At 37.4% G+C, this 17,488-nt stretch overlaps 1 protein-coding gene across 2 annotated transcripts in view; it reads right to left on the minus strand.

Annotated features, from left to right (window-relative positions):
- LOC131798927 (dystrobrevin beta) overlaps nucleotides 1-17,488 on the minus strand; it is a 32,652-nt gene that overhangs the window by 1,649 nt on the left and 13,515 nt on the right. The window contains exons 14-19 of one of the 2 annotated variants that reach the window (XM_059116589.2): nucleotides 16,748-16,882; nucleotides 14,795-14,836; nucleotides 13,230-13,245; nucleotides 12,198-12,301; nucleotides 11,363-11,570; nucleotides 515-782 (exon numbers count right to left, since the gene is read on the minus strand). In XM_059116589.2, the coding sequence (XP_058972572.1) occupies nucleotides 515-782; nucleotides 11,363-11,570; nucleotides 12,198-12,301; nucleotides 13,230-13,245; nucleotides 14,795-14,836; nucleotides 16,748-16,882 (773 nt within the window). Of the gene's footprint in view, nucleotides 1-514; nucleotides 783-9,376; nucleotides 10,285-11,362; nucleotides 11,571-12,197; nucleotides 12,302-13,229; nucleotides 13,246-14,794; nucleotides 14,837-16,747; nucleotides 16,883-17,488 lie in introns of those variants that run through there. The other variant, XM_066171734.1, reaches the window with a different exon arrangement.

Raw genomic sequence — 17,488 nt, forward strand, 5'->3', positions numbered from 1 at the left:
TACTTTTGACGAATAAACACCCCAAAAAGCTTAGACAAAATACGTTTTCTAACTATTCACGACTGAGCGGATTTCAACAGCTTAGTTGAATTAAAACTATTTTTAAGATAATACTCGATACCATAGAGAACATATCTATCTTCTTCAATCAACTTGTGGTGAGGGTGATTTCTATTTCTACTACTTGCTTTGACTTGTTATTTACAATCTCCTTCCTTAATCATCCTCGCTCATTTTAGGGGCATTCTTATCTCTTTGGAGGCTTGTGAACAAGGGTCAAGATGAGGTTGTCCTCTTTTACCCTTAAACCAAGGGTAAATGTTATCAATTTGATAACATGCTATTTCTTCTGACACCATCTATACATTATCCAACAAATAAGTAACGTATCAGCGCAAAAGGGTTACCAATTTCTCTAACCAATTTTCTACGACATTAACAACAACAGTGAGAAATGGAACCAGAGCGTTACAAAGTTGAGACACCTCTCTATAACCCCTATGAACATACATACCAGAATTAAGTTCTTTGACGAGCGAGGACATCGCACTAGTCACATTGTCAGCAGCCAATAGCAGATCATCTCTCAAGTTCCTGCCAGTCGCTCGGTCTCCAAACGCTTGCTTGATATCACCATCTACTCCACTGAGCGGAGGAGGCTCCGATCGAAGGCCTGGTTCTGCAGCAGATGAGGACAAAGGAGACCTTTCGAAATCCAGAGGCGAGCCTTGATCCTCCATTCTCTGTGCCTTAGGGCTGCGTGGCGCCCGGGGTGAACCGGCCTGAGGATCAATGAAAAATTGAGTTGAATGGCGAAGGTTTTCAAAAGCGCAGGTTACATAAAAAAGAGTAATACAATTTTTCAATCGAAAGAAATTCGGTACTGCATTAGGTTCGCTCTAGTAGCTGTGAGAAACTGAGGGAATTAATACATGCCTCAGAAAACGATATTCTCTCAGAGAGAATCCAAAGTAATGCATATCCTTTCATACAAACATGTTCTCAGCAATTAGACGAAAGTCAAAGCTATCTATTCGGCCTTCTGTGGCCTCAGAAGACACGATTTACCACGCAAACACTGCCGTACAACTTGAGGCTTATTAAAGTAAATGCATGTTCCCAAATCCAGTATCCATTATGGAAACATAACTTCATACACAAAAACTGCAGTGAAAGTTGTTGAAATATTTATTATTCTTAAACAATTATGAGAGAGATTGGTATCTTCTTGGCGACCGCGAATACATTGGGAGCATCGAGCTCTCTATTAATATTAAGTGCTTTTCACTTAGGAGGCCAGCTCAAAGGAGATAAAGTGATATCGTGGTTAGGGTGTTACCTGATAACGCATGTACGCACATTGTGTACACAGAGATATGCATGTTCCTTTAAAATTCAGTTTTTTAACATTAAGAATAATAACTGGAACATCTTTTCCCACGATCTCAACTATTCATTAAACCCATTGCAGACCAGCTCTTTGAAGTGCAGCAAGTGTTTCTGCACAAAGGCAATATCGACATAGGAGAATTTAACAAAAAGGATTGACGCAAACGAATAACAAAAGCTACCTTAAAAAAAAGTATTTGCATATACTTTTTTTTTCTTTCTGGAATTCGACGAGAAAAACGTAGGCGAATGTATCTCACGCCATCCTTTTACGTAAATCGTTAGTCAATTACATACACGTGCAAACGTTTTGTCTTCTCAAAAACAATATTGATCTTCGGTTCAAGAGAACGAAATATTTAATCACTATGGCGCGAGGACAAATTCAAAAAATGTCTTCAAGCACATTACTAATATAATGAGAACCACGTAATTGTCAGTAATGATATTATAGATATAACAGCAATATCAACAGGATCATAGTTCGGTTCAGTTTATTTGCTAATTAACCTGCTCCCACGCTGAAGAAAGATGTCTGATTTGATAAACGCAAAGAGATGCAAACTTAAAAACTGTCGACGAAGGTATTACTCTACTGATTATGAAAAGAAACACAAAATTCCTTCTGGATGATAAAATACAACCTTCATGAACATTAGACTTCACGTATCCTTTACAAGCTATTCCAATACTTGTAGCTGAGTGAACGTGAGACAGATCTCGTTCATTCCACGTCGAAAACACGTGATTGCCCTGGTGGTTTATTTTGGCCCTAGGAGCACTTGGACTTTCAGTTAAGATGCCTTGGTATTGCTCGTGGGAAGTTAAAAGTGGTTTATATTAAAAACATTAATAAAACATTGAGAGAATTTATGGCCGAGTAAGGAGTTGTTCACTGATTTTAAAATAAATTTAACTTTGTTACTTGAGAAATGTACACAATTTTCTGGTAGTATATAACTCAATCACTACTTTCATAACAAGACCGCGTTTGCTTTTTTTTTTTTTTTTTTGCTTCACAAAATCCAGTAAGAAAACTCAGCTAGTTTGCCTTTTTACTTCTCTTTCGTAGTAACTAATAAAACATCTATTCACAGATGAATAAAGCTCAAGTCCCCGAATCGATATCGTTCATTTTCGGGAAAGAATCTGTAAACATTGTTGGCCTCAAAGTGAATTCACGTATTATTCCACTGAGAGATTGTTTCAACATAACGCGACTTTTCCACATGGTGACAAAAATATACATGCTATGAGACAAGCAAATAGACTACCGCAAGCGCGGAAATGACGTAGACATTTTAAGGCATGGCGGCCATACACCCATACCTTATCGAGACTAAAATCTCAACTGAGCAAAGGCAGATGGTAAGGCTTTAGCAAAGGGGGAAAGCTCTGAGGTTTCTTTCGAAATTCCAAAATGGGATTTAAATTGCATTTCTCATACCATTCGTTGACTTTCCATCAGTTTTTTAGCTTTCACAGCTGGCAAAGTCGAGCTCAGCTTGGACACAGTTCACTAAAAATTTGCTACATTTTGACGGTTTTCGGTAACGAACTTATCGCGGAAGAATTAATGGGAAAAAAGCGGTTCTGGTTTAAAAACAAGTTAGGGATATGAAATTTAAATGAAATAACGATTTAATTGAAGGGAAATAAACGCACTTTACAAAAAATTTTCGCGCCAAAAAATTGCGTAAGCCTAGCGAGAACACGAACTCCTTCATAGTAAAACTAACGCCACACAACATCAATACTTATAATATCAACAAACCATACCTTAAGAGAATTAAACGCAAAGGGAACTGCATCGTAAGAACACCCTCCAAACCCTGACAATGTCCTTGTCACTGTGCACGACACACATGGTGCTTCAAATACGGTAGAAAACTTCGCTAAAATATTTGTCACAACGAAAAAAAGCACAGTATACGACAACGCTTTGTTGTTGTTACAAAAACTGAAAATTTTTCCTATAGAAATGGCCTTGGTTTCCATGTCGAGGTTGCCGCAGCGCCGGGGAACTTAAAGAGATGTTTCCACTTAAGATTTTTTGCAAGCAAATAACAGCTACAAATTGAAGATATTTAAATAGCAGCGTTTCTGCTATGACGCAGTTGACAGACAAATAAAAAGCCTGCCCCTAAGAATTATGTAAGTGATGCCGAGGAAAGATAATAAGTTAAATAATTCGCGCAATATTGTGTTTTCTTCCGAAGCGAATATCTTACATCCGGTAAAGCATACCAAAGTTAAATTTAGTACGGTAATATAGTGGTTTAGAGGGAAACGTTGAAACGCTTAATTATCTTGGACCTTACATTTATAGCTTTTTACCCCACCTAAGGCTATTTCTAAGTCTTGCCTTTTACAGTCAAATAGCATAAATATCTTCACAAGAAGAAAAAAAGCTCACAATCTTATCGATAACACTTAAACTCAGTGAAGATAAAACATCCATTGATGAACAACGAAATAACTCCAAGGGAAGGTAGGTTTTAATTTAAGTTTGGCTCGTGAGTGTGAGAAATAAGTTAAACTGCAAGAATGCAATTTATTCCTTTATAAGAATTGAAACAGGAAAGCGCCAAAACCCAAGGCATTTTTTTGAGAGTTTTCTCCGCAGTTATTGCCTCTGAACCGACGATGCATGACGAAGAAAGGCACCGCTTATAAAATATATAATTTTGTAGAAAATGTGAAATGAAATGCGACCAACAGAAGTTACCACAAAAATTTGGGAACCACTTCCAAAAACAAATATTTAAGATTGATTAGGAGCAGTCGCTGATGTTCTGCTGAGAGTAAAGGCAGGTAAATTTATACTCGAACCAAGTGACCCATCCAGCCATAGCTGATCCTGTTTTACTTTACATGAAGCAACTACGGGTATTACTACTCCCCCCTGGATGGGACTCCACAGTAAATAAGGAAAAATAACGTAAGAAAATCCGACAAAAGTCTAACTCCAAAGGGACAGACATTGACCCTTTCTCAAATATATTAATTTAAAGCTCAATTAGAAGACGACTTGTGAAACTATCAAAGGTTAAGTACTGAAAAGTCTGCGCATCGACATTGTACGTCCATCATCGAAAATTGAACCATCAAATTCTTCGTTATAACAGCATGGTTTACTAAAATCTTATCTGAAAACTCTTAATTTAAATCATTTCTTGCTTCTGAAAGTACACTCAGTTCAAGTTGGCTTTTACAAATCTTATTTACATGGCGACGTTGATATTTCTATCACTTTGAAAATGACAAAGAATACTCGAGATCCTAGAGGAATATCGATATAACATGATTCGTCAAACCAATATCAGTGCCATTATCTCAAATCCATCTTTCAACTACTAAGCCTGTGGAATGCAAATGAGCTAATGTAACTAAAACTGTAGGATGAAATATCACCAGTATATAAGACCTGGTTCTTATTTTTCACCACAACGATCCATTTTAAAAATGAAAAATCTGCGTGCCCACATATTTTTGTCTGTTTCACAGCGCGCACTAATGAAGTGGCAGTAACTCAAGATCAGACAATTGATCCTTTGTAATCTTCTCCTCGACTGTCTGATTAAGAGTGTATTGACAGTAGAACGAGAAGTTTGATCTTCATCGTGTTTGAGAGGCTTGGGGGAAAAACACTTGATCAAATAACCGACAAACGGTCGATAGATCTTTAGATGAGGGCTCCTCTACTATATAAGCATGTTTATGATTGGTTAGCTTGCACTTTACATTCCACGACGGAATGCAGTCAATTACTAACTGTCTCTTTTATCTTAATTAGTTTGTCTGAAAACAGTTCAAAACGAAGCGAGATGAGTCGCCCAGTTCCTTTTAACTTTGCCGCTCTACAATCGATAAAAACAACGGCAACATCGATAAGTGTATCCACATCAAAGACGGTTTTTAAGTAAGCAGCGACTTTCACTTTTTGGGCATTGGCAGTGCAAGGCTGCATTTTAGGTCGTTCAAACGGGTTGAAACGTGTCGTCCCTGGGTGGTCCAAAAGTTTAACCCTTTCCATCTAAAGATTTAAAAAAAATCAATTTCCTACATAGTCTACCATGTATTAATTGGAATTTAAGCTCTAAGAATTGGGTGTTCAACAGTATCCCTTATTTACATTTTTTCCTTTTATTCATCACCTCTCTGCTTGAAAATGGAGCAGTGCTGTAAGGAGAAATTCCGTTTTGGTCACTAGAGGGAGTTTACCATGATGACAAACTCAAAGGAAGCAATAATAAGCCCGGTAAGGACAAGAATGATAAAGATAGAAAAAGATTGCTTGGGTTGGACACACAAAAAAAATTGTAAAACTTTTTAAGATCCAGAAACGTTTCTCTCGCCTTCTGACCTTGTAAACCACTGAATAAAAATGGGTGTGGGGTTAATTAACTTATTTCAAGTTATTACTGAAAATCATCTCCAGATTTCTTCATTTATTTCCTAGCATCATAATAGATATGTAGTGACGATGTAACAACAACCAACAATCACCAATTGAGGATAATTGCAGATGAAAAGGATAATTCAGTTACTGCCCTTCATTTGCTTAAAGATATCCTTACTAAAGTGAGATACATGGGAAGACAATATCTATTGCAAGTTCTTAGAAAATCTGTCTTTCAACTGATATCGTACAACCTCTCACTCCATAAAAATAACCAGGTTTCACTGCAAGGTGAGGTTAATCACATTACTTGTCACTTGAAACTGGCCAAATAAAAACCTGTCCATCTAAACAAACAACGAAATGATCCTCAGAGCTACACTGAGTTTGAATAGATTGCTCAAACAGAAGACCAAAAAAATGGCGGTTCCACGGTAAATAAACAAGTGACTCCCAGATACTACTTGCGCGCTACTGCCAACTGACCTATGAAACCACATTCAAGGAGCGAGGCAAATCTTACAGAGTTCTTAACTTCCCACAAGAAATCTGATCACATATAGATGAAATACATCTTTCTTCATACATTTATGTTTTACACCTGTGATTAATTTCACTTTCCAATTAGGTGGTTACCTTCCACCTTCTAGAAATGATTCTTTTTTTTTCCCTACAGGGATTAAGATGATCCTGAAACATGAGACACAGCAAAAAAAAATCGGTAAAAGTCACTTTCAGCTTCTGAGGAGTAATCAGGTTTTGTTGCTCCTAGTTACTTTTCACTTAACGATCTGGAAGCTAATTCTCCCGACTGACACCCACACATATCATACCAGAGAATTTGTCTTTTATCAAGACATAAACCACTAGGTAATAATTTTCACAATTGTAATCACCAATACCTATGATTGAGTATCAAACTTGTGAAGAAATAACAATACCGATAACTGCTAGAGAAGAAAGAGTTAACTATTCTTTAAAACACTTTCAAAAATTTCCATGACCGCAAGCTGTCAATTCTAATATCAATTCAAAGCTAGAATTCGTTATCTCCCAACGAAATTTTACTAATCTTATAGTTTGATTCCTTTTTGAGGCTATAACAGCTTATGGTCTGATGTATCAGGGACTGATATCATGAACTTGTAGATTAGTAGAGAATGTTCTGTTTTAAGTGTAAAGCATTAGGAGGAGACTTCATCTTATCACTCATGTTGAAAATCTTCCAGTAACATACATTTTTTCATTGTTATCTTCAATTTCGGCGAGCGAAATATAACGCAGAATACAAATTCTTTTTTAACGATCAGAGGCAATATTTGCCATATTGCACCTGAGAAATCATCCCACATAAACAAGAAAGTAATTTAATCCACAGATAAAATAGCTTAAGCTGACCAAAACTGAGGAGGCTTTCAAGGACTCCTTAGGCAAAGGAGCTTGCGACTTAAACTTAATACAACGCGGACAGCTAAATCACAAACTTCGATTTCCATAGGCTCCATCAAAATCACTGTCACAAACTACCACGCAATCACCGAGTGCTGGCCCTGACCTTCGGTCGCATAAGCATTTACCTAGGATGGTATTGAGTCCAGTAGTCTCAGCAGCAGTCCCTTTAGTGTCAGACTCTCGAGAACAAAGGATAAATATTTGGATTTGTAAGAAGATATAATTGTGACCTTGGGAGTGGATGGAAGTGTTTACCTAGTATAGGAAAGAGTAGGTCAATTAGAGCGGTTTTCGATTAGGTGTCATAAAACCGAACCTAAAGCAATCAGAACAGCCACCATGGTAAAGAAAATATCACCAGGAGCCACTAAGAACTTAAAGTAAAAACAAGCAACCTGCCTGAAGCGCTGGAAAACGCGAGTGACCCAGTCACGATTGGTTTTCATTGGGCGTCAGATTGGTTAAGAGCAAGAGCGAGAGCGAGTTTTCTACATCAATCACGTTAAAGAGTTGCGTTTAAGGCAGAGCGCGTATTCCTGGGTCGAAGAAGAGACCAAGATTGGGAGCGACGAATCAAGGGAATACTGAACTAGCAAGTGATATATCCGCAAATACTGTTAACCTAAATAGAGTCATTGATCTCACTCATTACCTTGAGTGAGATCTATCGGCAAAAAAAATTCTGCAAGAGTTTGCTTCTCACAAACAAAACACTAGTTCAATTGACAAGGTTATCAAACTTCACTTTTTTAATACTTTATGACCAATGCCTTTCTTTCCGTTTGTTAAAGTTGCTCTGCAAAGCGTTTACTAAACCGCAGTTTGACACTTCTAATTATTTCACAAGTTAAAGCAGTGCGAGTAGCTTGACGAGCTCACAAGACGTTTCTTCCTGATGTGATAGGAAAAAATTTGGTCTGGTCAGTTAAGATGATTTAGACTTCATGCTTGCAATACTTAAGTCGACATTTAGCAGATTTCCTTGAAGTGGCCGTAAGTGAAAATTTATCTTACCCGTAACCTTTTAATCTGAATACTATTATTACCAAAGCGATAACACACTAAGCACAATGCTTCCTAAACTCATATTTCTTCGGATTTACAATAAAGATTTTTGAATTGTCACCAATAATTTCAAAAGCAACAGCAAAGATAAGAACAATCGCTCTTATGCGCCGACTCTAAATATTTTTTTTAAAAGAATTAAAATCTGCTTTATGTTCTTAAGAACATTTCAATAAACATCAGTATTTTTGGGGGGGGGGGGGGGGGGTCGGTGAGTCACGTGACTAAAATGCAAAAGTCACGTGATATCACTTGAAGCTTAAAACCATTTATATACTCTGTTGGTGAATACTATAATAACTCTAAGCTAAAAAATTAAAACCGATTAAATTAATATTGTCTCCGCACAATTACGCAGTTATTAAAAATATAAGAGAATATAGAGCACAAACGATTTAAGAAAAGAATTCATAAACCTTAAAAAATACATATGTAAATATATTCATTCTAGTTATAATTTAAAATAAAAAAAAATAGAAAACAAATTAAAAAAAACAACAACAACAAAATGAGCTACTCTGGCACATACTACAATTCATTGTTTCGATTCTCAGACTCAGGCCGAAACAGAACTTGTGCAAGAATTATAGACATGAAACAAAACCTGTTACGGGGGGGGGGGGGGGGAGGGAAAGGGTGGAGGGGGGTGATTTAATTTAATTTATGGACTCCTGTTTAATCCTATTCATGGTAAACACCCACCCATCCCACCCATAAGGAAATATTTTTGAGACACAACTAACAAATTTAGCTTAGACAGATTTAACACCGAAGGTGTTTGATATGTTGGGATAGTAGGCCTATTAGAGGTCTTCCCCTATAAGGGCTGTTATGAAATCTTTCGCCAGAACTGTTGCGTGACAACAACGTAACAGCTACAGGTAGACCATGGGTGAATCAATGCATACAGCGATCTTCCAAGGTAGGTTCTTCAAATAACATAATAATGAAAACTGATCGTCCTCTCGTCTTCAGATTCATATGTTTTCTGCCTGCAAAGAGACAGAACAAAGTGGATTAATAAAACACGACCAAGACTTGAACATAATTTCTGAGTTTTTCTTTTTTTGTTCGAGGGCACCGTCTCGCTTAATTGTTTTTTCCATATCTTTTTTTTTCAGGGCATCGTAAGTTTCATGCCAAAAAAGGTTTCACATGCACAAAATTAATTCAAAAATTAGTAGCTGAAGAAATTAGACTACTGCATGTAAACGTATGAACGTAGAATAAAAAATTCCTATCTTTCCAAAAGAACCAAAATAAACAACACTCATAAAAGTTCACTTTCCATTAATCCACTTTGTTCAGTCCTCGTTACAAGTATAGTAAAGAAAAAAAACAACACAAAAAAAAAACAATAAATAGGTTTAACTGTCACTGACTTGAGTTAACAAGGAAGCAAAAATAATTGTATAAAGAGCTTACATATGGTTACAAGTTTATGGTTAAAATTAATCCAAAGAAATCCCTCCACCAGTCAAGCTTTGTACTTGAAAGTAAAAGCACATTAAAACACTTTGCTCTTACAGTTCATCACTGTTTGTGATTCACTATTAAAAAGAAGCCGCTGAGCATAAATGACTGACGAGATCAGGAAAAATTTGAGCTCTTTCGTGTTTAATTCTTCACCCAAACACTGGCAGTGTTTCTCCCTACTCCAGACGTATTAAAGTGGACAGTCACTCTCCCTCCGGTAATAGGCGGGGAAGGGTATGGGAGAAGGAGGGGGTGTACCACCTGCCACGACCATCGGTAGAAGATACAACGCCATGAACACTTCGAAGCTGTCCCATATTTTCTCTCAATTGAAAACGAATGCTCCCAGTTTCACGTTATAGATTTCTGAAAACCCCATTTTAGCAAAACAATTTCCCTTTCACCCTCATTTACTCTTTGACGAGGTTCAACAACATTCGCTTGGTTCGTCGTTTCTGTTTCAAGTCAAGCCAAGTTTTACCATGCCATTTTTCCTGATGCTGTGAAGACAATTGTGTGCCCTTTTTCACGGCTGTAATAAACAATTCCCTCGTACGTGCCCCTAAAATATCTTATAAATGGCGTCGCAGTTTAAACGCGAAGAGGAATGTTGCTGCTAAGTTGCAAGATGACGAAAAGGGTAAAATATAGTTTCAAGAAAACGCAATTTTATAGAAATTTAAAAACAACTACTGCACATATTCCGTTCGATAACAAACGGCGTGGTCATACCAAAAGGCGACATAAGTGTTTCTATGAAGTAGAGTACAGTTCACTTCTGGGACGAAAAGCGCTACTAAATTCAAAGTTTGACAAGCCAACAATATTGAGCTACTTTTGGGCTCACAAACGGCGTGACATCTAAACTCGGAAGGCAAATGGGCGGCAGTTATAGTTATCAACTATGTAATCATACTTGAGGAGGAAGAAAAGCGCGCCCAGTGAGCCAGGGAAACGAAAGGAGCGACAAGCCCCAAAATGGAACTTTTTGAACACGCAAGCTTGCAGTACTCGTGCAAATCCTATTACCCAGCCTCACACAATCTCTTATACATAAACATACAGAAAGGTAACTCTCATTCGAAGAACAAAAAAAACAAAAAAAAAGCGAGGGTAGTTTGCTGTAAGTTATCAAGAGGTTTGCACCCCGGCAATATCTTTCAGTGTACGTTATTGATGATGTAAAAAAATTATTACGGTACTGAGAGAAAACTTGTTTTTAACAGCAACTCTGATGAAAAACGAGCAGCATTCAGAAATTAGACCTTTCATTAAATTCACGCGTTTAGGTTTGAACACCTAGATGAATGCGAAGATTATCATTCTGAAGAGAGCTCTGAAAAATTGCAGGCAAAGGCGTCTTTCCGGTCCATGGCAAGCTCTCTTCCTTGAGCAACGTTTTTTCAATGTCGCTCACATTTCCCACCCTTGATAAGGGCTTAATACCTTTCCTTTACTAAGGTTCACTTTCTTGGCAATCGTACCCAGTCCCCTGCTTGTTTACAAAGGTAATTACACCCACTGGCGTAACTTACATATTTAGGAACCTTACACTGCATAGTTCATACGGGTACTTACTTTGAGCAGGTTCATCAGTCCTTCTAACTGTACCATCAGTTCTCGGCGGCTCTCTTGCAGCGCAGACATGCGCAATTCTAATTCATCTTTTCGTTGCCGTAACAACTTAAGTTCAGCCAATAGCTGGGGATTTTGTGCGATTTGGGCCGCTGATCGGGATGTTTCCTCATGCTCGTCGCGCAAGCGTCGAATTTCTTTTAGGAGAAGCCTGTTTAAAATAAGAAAATTTCAGGAGCTCAGATTATGAGTAGAATATTATTCTCTTTGTTTGTATCAGGAATTAAGTGGGCAATCGAGCTGAAAATTTCCTGTCTCTACTCCTCGTTTCCACAAAGAACGTTTTCAAAAAAGCAAGCAAAAAGCGCGACACTATGCTGCAGTCATTTTAAGAGTCCTAGGACATCCTCAAATGCGACTCAAACCTTATCCGGAGCCAGATACAAGTGAATTGAACACCTTCAACTAATGTCGTTGCTGGTAATTAATCTGCCAGATTAATTACCGGCAACGACTTTAAATGATCTCCACAAAAAAACGTTGAACGGTGAACGTTCATTACGTATGAACTTCGAAGTTTTCTAAGCCAAGACACTGAATTCTCACACCGCCTCTTTCAACCCAAGAGTATGAATGGTACCAACTTTGCGCTATCTTGGGTCTTGGAATTTTGCTTTATGCCCCGGAGACCAGAACTTAACTCAGACGACTTATAGGCCACCTCACTAGGTTGAAGACATAACATACTTTTTCACCAAATGAAAAATTAAACAACAACTACTATTGTTTAATATTCAATATGTTCCTCTTTCCTTATTTTCTCTTTTGAAATTGTTACCTGTTTTTGTTTTGCAGAGTCTGCATGAGTTCTCTCTGTTCCCTGTTGGCGTCAATGCTTGACTGACTTGGAGACTTGGTCACTTTAGCGGCGGGTTTCTGTCGCTAAAAAAAAACAAACAAAAATGATTACTACGTTGCTCCTCAAAAAAATTACTACAAACTACGCCTGTGAGCCTCTTAAGAATTTCTTTCTGAAAGCACAAATTGATTTTGTCATGCCACACTGTTTCCTTACGAACTGGGTCTGAATTGCTAAGAACACTCATTTTTCAAGCGCAAAACACAACACTAGAAATGTAGTTGTGCTTTCCAAAAGGAAGGATATATTACAGGGATGTATGTGGGAGGTATGGAGTCAACTGAAGACCCTTTTAACCGAAAAATAAACCGAGAATTTCGACAAAAAAGTGGGCCGAAAAATACTTTGCGCTTTCGTGGGTCTAGATTAGCATTTCACGACTTGATGCTTGCGTGACTTTGAGAGATAACTTCCCACACATTGCGCTCACTGTAATTATAAAGCGATCACTAGATTGCTCGTTGCATAGGTCACCTGCGATTAATTTACTCTGGTAAGATAATGAAATACCCCGAGAAAAAGAAATTCCTTTCACACCCTTAATAAAAATCCAAACGGACACGGCATGATGTCCATTCCAACTATTGGCTATCCTGACCGAGAAAATCATCAATTGATAATTCTTCTAACTAGCTACACACGATAGTTTACCTTATGCGCTGAGGTAGTGATTAAAAAGAAAAAAAATTCACAAATCCCACATATCTGACTACTGCATCTTAGCAAAGCATTTAAATGTGTAAAGCAGGCCTTATGTTCATCAATTCTGAAAGTCAAAGTTATCTATTTCGATTTGTTGTTCATTAAAATTCGATGTTAATCAGCGCGCTGCAAAACAAGGAACCCTATGGATGTGTTATGACTAAAACACTAAGACGTTCTCTGATCTCAAAAAGATTGTGAATATCTCACATTAAAGACAAGTCAGAAACACTACTACAAGATACTTACCGAATTGGCTGCGAGTCTGTCCATGAGCGAGCATGATGCAACAACAAAGAGATAGCAATATATCGTTAGATAAAAGAAAAATAAAAAAAATTTTAGGCCAACAACATTACATCAACAAGATCCGGTTAGAAGCACCCGATAGAGAAAACATTTCGTTTTATCCTTTCACGTTCAGATGGAGATTCGTGACACTAAGAACGGCGATAATAAAATTATTTTAACTTTCTCACTTGCTCAGCATGGGTTAAGCAAATATAGGACAGATACACATGTGGTCGCTCTCATAAAAAAAAACTAATTCACTGGGGATTAAGATGGAAACCACGAAATCTAACCAATCGTTTGCAAATTGTTACTTATTTTTCTTGTACGGGCAAACACATACTCAGGTCAACTGAATTTAATTCATTTATTCAACGGAGTAGATCGATGCAAAACGTATGATTGAAACTGCCATTTAATTACAGGCACAAATGAAACGATGTTTTTTCGAGTTTTATTTTTTTATTTTTTTTTAAGAGTCATTAGGTAGAATAGGCGTATTCAATTCATGGAATCTGTGGTAGGCTAAAATCACACCAAAGAAATTAAAATATCTTTCATTAGCGGTGTCTTAATGCGAAATCACTCACGACCAATCGCACAGGACGCGGCGGCGAAATTTTCTAGCAAACAGTATACACAACTCACATTTGTCACATTTTCAATAGCGCCGTTTTTCTTCTTCACATAACAACATGAAACATGAAAATTTTTCTTTTCAAATCTAAAGCGGAATTCATCCAAACGACCCAAGTAAAAAAAAAAGATATTATTCAAACAATGACCACAGAATGCGTTCACTGTAAGTCAACGCAGTTGTCACTAAGAAATCAAACTCGCGTTTATCAAAACATTTTTTAACAAAGCTTAAAATAATTTATTCCTCTGGTAGACCACCAGACATTCATTCCATAATTGCAAGAAACCTTAATTCTCCATAAGATTTTGAGTGGATGTTCTATGAATGTGGCTAAGCGAAAAACAAAGCACTGCTGTGATGGAAATTTAAATGACAAGAAAGATTGTCAACTTAGAAAGTTGTTCTTAAAATATTTTTAAGAAATACCATCAATCTTCGTGAGAATAATTAAGCAGTTTGAGATCTTGGATCAGCTCAAGTTTCGAAAGCGAATACGCATTAATGCAAAAGAAGGTAAAGAATGTAAAATTCAAGACCGTATTCTAGTTTTTTGATACGATTGCGGAGATGGGGATAGAAGAGTCGCCTTCCTTTCATAAAAATGATGAATAAGTACAAGAACATAATAAAATAAGGCTACACGAAAAATTGAAGGGAGATATCATTATCACAAACAACCCACTCAAAGTACGCCGTCCTTGAACAAACCTTCACGGAAAAAATTGGAAAGGTATTCATCGACAGACATCCAAGACAAAGACAAAAACCCAAGCCAAGCCTGACCCGACCACTACGCAGCATGAGTGAAAAAAGCGGGTCTCATGTACATAAAACCACATTTAGCTTGTAACCCAGTCATGAAATACGGATTTTATTAACTTACCTAGCCGCATATCTTGATATCAACTTGTGCTCATCATCCATTCTGGAATCAGACAACCAAAAATTACGCCCAACATAATGGGGAATAAAACTACCGTTGGGCATGATAATAAAATACGATTTCGTGCGACGAGGAACCCGAACGGCGATACACAACTTCTTGCGGGCGTTCTTTGCCAGCTTCCACCGCCGTATTCAGTAGCTGAGCTTGCTGTTTGAGTATACTTAGTATCGCTCGCTATCAGGTGTTAATAAAACAAATCTACATATTCATAATGAGTTTTTCAACGACTGTGAAATAAATTCACTCACTTAAAGAATACATGCACTGTTCGTTTCAATTGGTCAAATTCACCTTCATAAAGATAATGGCAATTATCGCCACGGGGAAGCGATGAAGCCAGAAAAATGATTTCAGATCATATCTGAAAGGTGTGCTGTAAGTCTTTTTTCCCACGCCTTACGAAATGAAAACAAAATAGCCACGAATAATAGGCTAGGGTTATTGCTCTTGGGAGACAAGCAAATAGAAATATTAGATAAATTTTATGACAATAAAGGACGAAAAAAATGGGAATTTCATTGTCGTTAAGAAAAACAAATAGTACATGACTCGAACAATTTGTCTCCTTTTTTTGCTCGACTACTTGAAAAAGTCTATTTTCGTTCGATGCAAACTTTCATTTCAAAGGGGAAAAAACCTGTTTCGCTTCATTAGGGTGGGTGTCCAATTTTGTTTGCTTGACCTTTTATAGCACACATCAAAGTTTGCAGCTTCTTACCGCTCATATTAAAGATTGAAATATTTGTTTCCTGAATTTAACAGAATTAATTCCGCAAATCCTAATTTCCATCTGAAAGACACGAAACGAATTTCCTCACTAAATAGATAGGAAAGAACGTCGCCAAAGCATCGGACACTTATTGATTTATCGTTCATTAAGCTGGAAATGTTCTTTTCTCAACAGAAAGTTCGATATTGAATGACAACCATCGTTTTGGGGATTTGCATGGAATTATTTCAAAGTGCTCTTCCTTTCTGCGAATTTTTTCTAACGATCAATTATAATCTGTAGATACCGTCTCCACCGTCTTTTTAAAAGCTTCATTTTTGTTTCCGTTTCCTTTCTCTTAATTTTTTTCTTAACTATCACCTTAAAAGACGTCCTTACACATCGCAGTAATTCAACTTCAACTCGGGTTTTAAGTAACCCGGGGTTATTTTAAGAGGTAGATATGGTCAACTAAAACCCACTTCCAAGATATCAAGCCGACATTAATTTACTCTGACGAAGGACTTACGCTCGAAACGTCGGCTTACGAATCTCTTTACGATTGCCAATTTACATTATCCACTCTGTTGATGAAACCAAATTATCGCGACATTCATTTGGCCGATCAAGTGCAAGAAGTAACACGTGATTAAATTAAGATGCCTTATTCCTCGTTTGTTTCTTTTTTTTTTTCCTTTTTTTTTATCGAGTATGAATGAAGACCTCAAGCAATTACCAACTCTCAAAGTCCAGAAAAGACAGGAAAACTGTTGCCTTTATTACCGCGGTTTTAGCGGTTTTGGCGCCAGATAACTTGAAAGACTCTACTATCCTGATGGAAAGATCTGGGTTCCCTTTTTTTTCCTTTCTATTTTTACTCGGAGAGTGGTTTATTTTTAAACCTACTGATAACCTGCCAGCTGGCCCTCATTACTAGAGACTTAACCACATTCTGCTCCAGCCGTTAAACCCTTTCACTCCCGAGTTCTAAATATTAATTCTCTGTACTGTTCCACATCTGCTGCTTGTGATTCTAGTTAGGAGAATTTGGTGTTAAATCAAGCAACTACCGCCCCTTGTTGATATTTTTCCCTCTTCTCCTCACCTGTCTGTTGAAACAGTTTAAATAATGTAAAGAGAAATTCCTTGTTGGTCACTCAAACGAGCCAACTAGTCCTTACCTTCCGTCCAAATCCTCCGCCATTTTAGTTGGCTGTGACGACTCCATTGAGGTATCCACTGACTCAGGTGACGTAGAGCTTGCGACGTAATCAACATATTGATTTGGACCGGAAAGATCTGAAGGCAACGGAGGTCTGCCAACACAAAAGTAAAACAGAAGGAGCCTAAGTTAAATGGAATCTTGGCGTTTTAAATTCCTATAAATGATACCACAAAAATTAAAATGAAATAAATAGGCAGAGGAAAAGTACATCAAAAATACATCAGATTTCCAGTCTCTGAACACAACTTTTAACCCAGTAAAATGGTTGTCGACGAACATAATAATATTCAGTAACTTTGAGAAACTTGTTAAACGTTTCTTGTGATGTTTGAGAATGTGAGCGAGGCATAGAGCTATCTCTAAAAAAAAAACAAAAACGCACGGAATTTTAAAACGAGGTAGAATCGACTAAATTTAAATTCTGAACCTAAGCAAGCAGTTAACGATTTTCAACTAAGTTATATTGTTAGAGTCTCCAAATATGAAAACCGCCTCTTTCTAATGGGAAGATAATTCGTTAATTCAACTCCTCGGTACCGTTATCTAAGTAACACCGTACAACGTAATTGCGATAAGCAATTACAAACCCACTTTAATCTAAATTTATTCACGGAAGAAGCGAAAACATTCACAGACGACACGAAAGAATCAACCTTTCACATAAAAACACTTTTCGTTGCCAAAGAGGCACGACTGC

The sequence above is a fragment of the Pocillopora verrucosa genome, chromosome 9, assembly GCF_036669915.1.
Source record: "Pocillopora verrucosa isolate sample1 chromosome 9, ASM3666991v2, whole genome shotgun sequence".
Taxonomy (NCBI): domain Eukaryota; kingdom Metazoa; phylum Cnidaria; class Anthozoa; order Scleractinia; family Pocilloporidae; genus Pocillopora; species Pocillopora verrucosa.